Below are 8,433 nucleotides of genomic sequence, written 5' to 3' on the forward strand. Positions count from 1 at the left end.
ATTTATTTGGTCACATTAAAGAACACTCCACACAAAAACAAACAAAACTTTAACCCTATATGACCAAATAGGTAGAGGCACTTCAACTATATCCTGGTTACATGCAAATCATTAATACAGTTTTTTTATCAACAATATCATTATTATTGTCCGTACATGCAAAACAAATATGTAATATATTACCATCATCGCAACTGACTACTACAAACCATAACTCATAATTAATTTTCTTTTTGAAACTTAAAAGAGTCACTAAACTTAATTTCATCATTTAAATTATTCCACAATTTAACACCCAATACTGAAACACATCTGTATTTGATATTTGTTCTTACTTTACGTATTTCAAAAATAAAGAACGCCCTTAAATTATAATTATTTTCCCGTAACTTAAAAAATCTTTGAATACACTCAATTTAAAAACTGAAATTGATTTAAAATTTATTTTACATTACATTTTACTTCTAGCCCTTCTATTTTCATGCAATTATCTGTAATTTCTTCTTGCATTTTTAAAAATAGTCTTGTTACTCATATTTCAGCTTGTTTTCATCCTGGCTTGTCGTTCAGAAAAAAAAATCCAGTTATATAGCGCTTCTTGGATAGAATGAATGTTATTGTGATTGGATGAAAAGTCTAAATGTACTGTGTKTTACCAATCACGTCAAAYTGAGGATTAAACTGAAAATTGGTATGTGGCAAAGTAGGCAGCTGTAGTGCATTGGTCAAATGTTTGAAGTTTCCAACTGCATTTTGTCAAAATATAATGAATAAACACCTTATCTATGGAGCCTTAGAATTAAGATTTACCAGCTGATGCAGTGATCTACACCTCTCACTGGAGTGGTTCGCAGCCCAGTGTGAATCGACTGGGATGAGGATCAGCACCTCCAAATCTGAGTAGGAAAAGGGTGGATTGCTCTCTCTGGGTTGGGGGTGAAGTTCTGCCTTAAGTGGAGGAGTTCAAGTATCTTTGAGTTTTGTTCAAGGGCGACAGAAGACTAGAGTGTTAGATTGATGGACGGATCGGTGCAGCTTCAGCAGTTTTGTGGATTCTGTACCGATATTTTGTAGTAAAGAGAGAGCTGAGCTGTTAGGCAAAGCTTTCTGTTTACCGGTCGGTCTACGTTTCTACCCTCACCATATGGGCACGAAATTTGGGTAATGACAGACAGAACAAGATTACAGATACAGGCAGTCGAAATGACTTTTCTTCACAGGGTATCTGGACTCTCCCTTAGAGATAGAGTGAAAAGTTCAGTTGTCCAGGAGAGGCTCAAAATAGAGCCACTACTCCTCCACATCGAGAGGAGCCAGTTGAGGTGGTTCATCTGGTAAGGATGCCTCCTGGATGCCTCCCTAGGGAGGTGCTTCAGGCATGTCCAACCAGTAGGAGACCCTGACACACTGGAGAGACTATAGGTGCTTTTGCACTGTACGGTCTGGCCTGGCTGGGGTTCAAACCAGGGTTCAGCATTTTGCATTAGCCCTTATGGTCCAGGTCCACCCCGATTTCTGGAACGTATTGCTGCTCAATGAATGGTTCACTGATCTGGGGTTGCGTCAAACAGGTGAGAGTAACTGTATGTGAATCGTTTGCAGTGAGTGTGACATGTTTTTTTACACACAACAGCAGTAGCAAGTTACCAACAACAAGAAGCTAACAATAAGCCATCATTAGCTTACCATTCTCTGTCATCCTGCCCTTAAGTCTGAAGCATCGTAGGCCTACTGTTGGATTGTCCAGTTTAATATTCAGTACTTTTCCTTCAAGTTTGGTGTAGTACCATTATTGCTTTGTCACAAATAAATCTAAATCAGACTTTTTGTAATATTATGAGACCGCCCACATTGAGGTGGTTCTCTGCTCAATCCAAAAACAACAAGGGCCAGAGTAGAGTAAGGGCAGTAGAGCAATGGATGGATGGATGATGGTCATTATGGCCATTATAGCCTTTGGAAAAATGTTTTTTGTTAGGTTCACCTCCCAATAATTGTCATTTTGGAAATTCCAACCACTCACTTATACTCAATACTTTTATTTTTAATACTTACTGTATGTTCACTTTACACCAGAAATTTACTTTTGATACTTAAGTACAATAAATATCAGATACTTTAAGACTTTATTGTTCTTAAAGAAGACTTCAGCTTAAATATCACAGTAAATTTATGGTAAGATACTTGTACTTTCACTCAAGTATCACTTTGGACAAGACTGGGTATAGGTTTAATGTTCACTAGTTTTACTTTTTGTTTTGTTTCAGATCTGCGGAAACGTGTGAACCAGACAGAGAGAGAGTGTCCTGAGAGCGAACAGAAGATTAATGGTGGGTGATGTCTCTTATGTCCTGACACATGCTAACATGCTTCGGACAGGAAGACTTGGAATTCATGTGATTTTATAGATCTGCAGAACAGTTTGGATTCCAAGGTCCACGAGCTGAAGTCCCAGACCAACAACGTTACTTCACTTGGTGAGTGATGAAGCATTTCTTATTGTTTTGCTCTAACTGCCTTTAAAAGAAAATAAAATCCTGATGGAATACTCCTGACATTCTGAACTTAGATTTTGCAGAAATGTTATGAATAATTATTATCTTTCTTGTTTAAGATGGCTCTATGAACAACCTCAGTTTAGACAAATAGACTTTAGGTCTGACAGGATTGATAAACTAGGGGCGGCTGTGGTGTAGTGCTAGAGCAGCCGGCTTTGGGATCCGCAAGTCACAGGTTCAACTCCCCACCATGCCCACATGCTGTTGTGTCTTTGGGCAAGACATTTCACCTGCCTTGCCTACTTCTGGTGGTCAGAGGGTCCGGTGGTGCCTGTGTATGGCAGCTGCACCTCTGTCAGTGTGCCCCAGGGCAGCTGTGGCTACAATGTAGTTTGCCATCATTAGTGTGTGAATGTCTGTAAGTGTAAAGTGCTTTGGATGGATCTGTACGGTCCATTTACCATTCATTTAAACTAATGGTTTATTTGTTGTCTTAAAACAACTCCAACCTGCAGAAATCATATTGCTTTATCTGCAAGTCTTTCATATTATAAATATTAAAACAACTCTTGTTTGTGCTTACAAATAACAGAATTTCTTGTAAGTAACAATGTAATCAAAACTGATAAAGGTTTAAACTGCTACGAAATCATATAGACTGTAGCTTTAAAATGGCAGCAGTCTAGTTCGGTCTTAGCTGTGCTCAGACCAGTCTCATCAGCCTYATCAGAATCAAACTGCTTTTTCAAAGTGAGGTCAATCAAAGGCCATCTGCAACAGGTAAGATATTAATTGTTCATAATCCTTCAACTTGTTCCTCTAAGTATTTAAAAAAAGTTTTAATACTGTTTGTTTCCTGATTTTAGCTCTTCAGATTTCTACTCTAACTGCAAACCTGGAAGAACTGAAGAGACAACTGGCAAACTCTGTATCCAAGTCCAAGGTGGACGGTAAGAAAATCCTTACCTGTCAACTAAAGCCAAATAATCACTGTTTGTTTTAGGGGCAGAAAATACAGTTTTACACCAGCAGAGTATATATAAAAAACATTATGCAGCTCAGTAATGTGCAAAAAAACTGATTGTTTTGTGTTTTGAAGAACTTCAACAAATCATAGATGAGAAGAACAAAGAACTGGACAGCAAAACAAAAAAACTGAAAGAGATAAGTCCTCAAGCTCAAAGATGTGAGTTCAGCTTCATTAACAATCCACTGGAACAAACAAATACATCCACTGAAGTTTATGTTTAATGAAGATGTACGGTGTATTTAACAATTAAAAAAAATCTTTCAGTTTTGCAGATTGTCGCTAAACTAACCGAGATTGAAAGACTGTCAAATTTGCCAGCTAACGATACAAATTATGCCATGATTACAGGTGAGTGACACGGAAATCTACCTTTATGTGCTGCAGTAAGTTAACAGTGTTTACAATCCAGACTTGGAAAAAAGTAGAAGAAAAAATATAGCTTTGTATCTTTTACCTGTAGTACTTCAAGATCAAATCAAGACCCTGATTGATGGAATTAAAGACAAAGACGATGAGAACACAAAACTGAGTAGGTATCACAGTGAGGGACTTATTGTTGAACTTTTGTATCTGTTAACTGATCCATGTTTTATCTTTTGTTTTATTTTCAAGTCTTTCAAATTTTGGCTTCTCAAGATGAAATAGCCAAACTTCAGAAGTATAAAGAAGAACAACTGGAGGCACAAGCGAAAAGAGTGAATGGTGGGCTGTAGCAGAATAAAAATATTAACAAACAACAAAAAATGTAATTGACTGTACATTCCATAAACACAAAAATCTTTTTTAAGAGCTGGAAAATGAACTGGAGAACATCAAAATTCAGATCGAACAAAAAACTGACCAAGTGACTATACCTGGTATAAGGATTGCTAATCTATGTAAGTATTTCATTTAATTTGTGATTTGTTTTTATTGTAAATAGATGTGCTTTTGTTTGTTTTAATGAATGAATTATTGCAATTAATCTTAAATAAATATTTCACTTTAAAATTTTTACAAATTATAGCATAAACATGAGAAATAATATAAGTAGCTTAACTTGTTTTTAGCGGCTGAGATTTTGGAGCTTCAAAGTAAAATCCAACCACTGGAGGAAGAGCTATCAGACCTCAAGGAAACATATGAGACAAACCTCGCTGGTAAAAAAAAAAAAAAACTTACAACAACTGAATTATAGAAATTCATCTATAAATATACTGATTTAATAATAACATTTTTTAAAATGTTTTTCAAACCACCTTCAGAGCTTCAAGAAAGACTCAACACCGCAACGATTCAACTTCAAGATGATGAACTTCTGCTGAAGCAGTCAAACTCAAGGATTTTTGACCTGTGTATGAGCAAGCTTTAAACTTTGGGGCTGATTGCATGAAAGTAGGATTTATACATCCAGGATACCAGCAGGAATACGCTCTTGAACAACCATAGAACTTGTAAACAAGCTTAGTTTGTTGCACACCAATACCTAAACGGGGTGGCTACCCAGGTGTAAATGACCTAGTAAGATTGTGAGTTCACAGTTTGCCTGTAACATTTAGTGGATCACAGGTTTCCTGATCACACTGAAACTGCAAGAGATGTGTGTCCCAATTCTGTCCAGCCAAGCAATGGTTAACCTCTAAGACCCAAACTTGTGATTGGCATCCTTTTTATTTTTTCCACATATGAGGACAACAGGTCATGGATCCATGTGAGAAGATGACACACGTGATCACTAAAGAGTGAAACACTGCTGCTGTTCATTAAGCAGAGAAAGTGGGTGCCATATTATAGCGGACTGACTGAAYACTTAAATTCAAAAACATAAGTTTGCTGTGCAGCTAAATCCGTTTTCAAGTTATATGAAAATGAGCAGCTGTAGACTTTGCCCTAAAAATGAGCAGTGAAAGTTAACCCACAGAAGGAAATGTTACTCATTGCATAAATGCTATTTATTTTATTGGGAATTTTTCAATGTTTGCAGCTTAGAGCGATGAGCGGAGGTTTTATGCATGAGTGTGGGGTGGTGGGGTTTTTCTGTGACAAAGCACAGCAGARAGTAGGACTTTTTTAGGGAAAATCTGTACAACTTGACATTCGTTTATTTTATGATACTTGAATGCAAAGTAAAAAGAACTTCGTAGAAATTTGTATATAAGAATATTGAGTAATTGAATGAAACTAGCTGATTTCTGATTGGCTGGCTGCTCAGAAAAAAACTGATTCAACTTAATCAATTCAGTTTCAGGCAACTGGTTATCATGGAAACATGAAATAAACGATTAAGTCAGCCAGGATAGCACAAAAATCCTGGCTTAATCTGTGATCCTACTTTCATGCAATGTGCCACTGGTATCACAATTTTGTTTATTGCCATTTAACATAAGATATATTTTTCCAACTCTTTTTATGTTTCCTCCAGTAACGCAGATCAGTGACCTGAAGACTCAACTGAAAAATGCCAAAAAACAGGCATCTAAACCTGCTACACAGAGCATCGCAGGTTTGTGGTCTTGTTGTGTGCAGCAATTCAACAATCTGAAGGAAATTAATGATGGTCTTTACTTTAGGACCTGGTTTTGCTTTGCTTTTCAGACCTGGAAGAAAAACTGAAAACCCAACAGAGAGAGAGCAAGAAACTTGAAAGCGCCAACAAAAGTATGTGATGAAAAATGCAAATTCTTGGTGCAATTTTCTGTTATAAAATAATCAACATGATTAATTTAAAAAGGTTAATAAAGTGTCATATTTAGATCATATTTTTCAAATATTTACAAGAAGAAGAATATTTGCCAGAGTAAGTTTTACTTTAACCAAATTAACTCTAACATAGGTTGTAATCTCTTGAGGTAATGTACATAGGGAACACACTGAAGTTGACATGAAGGCTATGTCCTTAATCATTGGGTATCCAACTGTGGTTCAAGTACTGTTTGTGGTACTCAGGGCCTCTTTAGTGGTATTCTGAACTATATTTTGTGTCATGTATGTCTAAAAAGCAGAGAAAGACAAAAAACTGAGTGGTCTAGTCTTACCATGATCTTGGCACCAAACAAAATTCAATGGAAAATATTTTAAGAACMACAGTGGAAAGAGTAGGTTGGTCGATGGTTGACCAGTAGTCACATTAGTGGCATCAGTTAAGTTTCTACAAGAGCCCAACAAAATGARCAAAACAGTGAGCAGATTCCATTCAAGTTGTCTTAAACTTGTATTCAGTTGGTGTTGGACAGAGGAAGAGCCAAGACAGCACTCTTGAACCAGGAATGTGATTTAGATTTTGGTCAATCTGTTTTTTTTTTTTTGTCAGATATATTATAAACACATAAACTTGTACTACTGTTTTTGCAATGTCTGTCAGAATTATGCTACTTGGAGAGCTTGGGGTACTATTTTTGAGAGAAAAACACTCTCTGGCTCTTCGTTTCAGAAAGAACAGTTGGGTAAATCAGAGCAGAGAAAATGTTCAACTAACTTCAACACATATCGCAAAAGTATATTATTTCCTTTTTTATAGAATAATGTTTAGATAAATAATACCATGTTTGGCTTGTCATTCATTYCACAAACTTGGGACTATGGACTATGAAATGTACAAAAAATATATATATCTCACAGCACGTGACCACAAGATGACAGTTTGGTTTGAATTTTGTATGCAGGGCTCTTTAATGTCCTGTTTTGGGGAGCCAGTGAGAATTGTAGCCTCAAGCCTTTTTTATACTTCAACAAGACCTGAGACAGCGGATCAGTGATTGCGTCATTTCGGACTGTTTGTTTGTTTGTTTGCTTATACTCATGTAGAAGACACAAGAGATAAATCATCTTAATACATTCCACAGCACTCCCAATGTAGCCCCTGTCACACATACTGCAAACAACAACAGTGATAGCAGGATTAGTTAGTATAYATAGTTAATATGAGTGGTTAAATCCCAGTAGATCAGTTTCTCAAACACTTCAAGCAGACCGTTTGTCAAAAACAATTAAGTTATCCTCTTGTTTCCTCATTTTGATCCCAGATTGGAACTTGATTGAGCAAGTCATCTTCAACTAAAGGCATTGAGCAGCTTCCATGTGATTGAGTGTACATAACAATACTTAAATGTAATAAAATGTGCTTCATTCTACACGTTTTAAGACACCTAAACAAAACTTACAAAAACTAAATAAATAAATTCCAAGACACACAGCAAAATAGCCTTAGAAAGAAATGGGCCAGCTTTGATTCATTTCCCTTCTTTAGTATTCTTACCAGWAAAAAAAGTTAATAACTGCACTTTGCCTACGAGCAAAACCTGGAATAAATTCACTGAGTGGTTACCTAAACATGGGCGCCATTCCTTTTCATCCCATGGAAAACTAACTGGCTTAAATTTTTCTAATTCCTAAYATTAACATTCACCTCTTCTCCTTCTGTCAGACTTAAAACAAGAAGTGGAGGCGCTGAGAGCACGCTGCCCTGTGAATGCAGACTGTGGAGGTAAGGTCTTAGAATCTCCTGGTTCTAGCAGGAGACATGGTCATTACATATATTATTTAAAAATATATATTTTTTATATGACAGACTTACAGAGACAGTTGCAGCAGAGCCAGAAGGATGCAGACTATTACCACAAGCTGACGCAGGAGAAGGAAAACGCCTTGAAAAATCTGAGACATAATTTTGACGCACTGGCTCAAGAGAAAACCAGACTGCAGCAAGATTACGATAGTATGTTTACCTCGATTAAAGTACTCACTAACACAATATGCAGTTTGATTCAGCAAAATAAAAAKATTGGGTAGTTTCTGTTGGGATTTTAATTTAAATAAAAGAAGTAAATTATCTGTCTTTTCTTACCTCAGATCTTCTGAAGAAACAAATTCACTTGGAAGACCAGACAATCCAAACCTGTGAGTAGCGCACAATGCTTGTATTTATTA

The 8,433-nt window shown here is 36.5% G+C and overlaps 1 protein-coding gene across 1 annotated transcript in view; it reads left to right on the forward strand.

Moving 5' to 3' along the window:
• The window catches only part of LOC106514892 (apoptotic chromatin condensation inducer in the nucleus), a gene marked incomplete at its 3' end in the record, with an annotated part of 20,751 nt that overhangs the window by 8,917 nt on the left and 3,401 nt on the right, over positions 1-8,433 (forward strand). The window contains 15 exon segments of the mRNA XM_014004423.1: positions 2,268-2,330; positions 2,409-2,477; positions 3,365-3,448; positions 3,598-3,684; positions 3,793-3,876; positions 3,989-4,057; positions 4,141-4,230; positions 4,317-4,406; positions 4,578-4,667; positions 4,773-4,862; positions 5,930-6,010; positions 6,103-6,165; positions 7,931-7,990; positions 8,075-8,221; positions 8,356-8,403. Coding sequence (XP_013859877.1) covers positions 2,268-2,330; positions 2,409-2,477; positions 3,365-3,448; positions 3,598-3,684; positions 3,793-3,876; positions 3,989-4,057; positions 4,141-4,230; positions 4,317-4,406; positions 4,578-4,667; positions 4,773-4,862; positions 5,930-6,010; positions 6,103-6,165; positions 7,931-7,990; positions 8,075-8,221; positions 8,356-8,403 — 1,215 coding nt within the window.

Source organism: Austrofundulus limnaeus, unplaced genomic scaffold (assembly GCF_001266775.1).
Source record: "Austrofundulus limnaeus strain Quisiro unplaced genomic scaffold, Austrofundulus_limnaeus-1.0 Scaffold24, whole genome shotgun sequence".
NCBI lineage: Eukaryota > Metazoa > Chordata > Actinopteri > Cyprinodontiformes > Rivulidae > Austrofundulus > Austrofundulus limnaeus.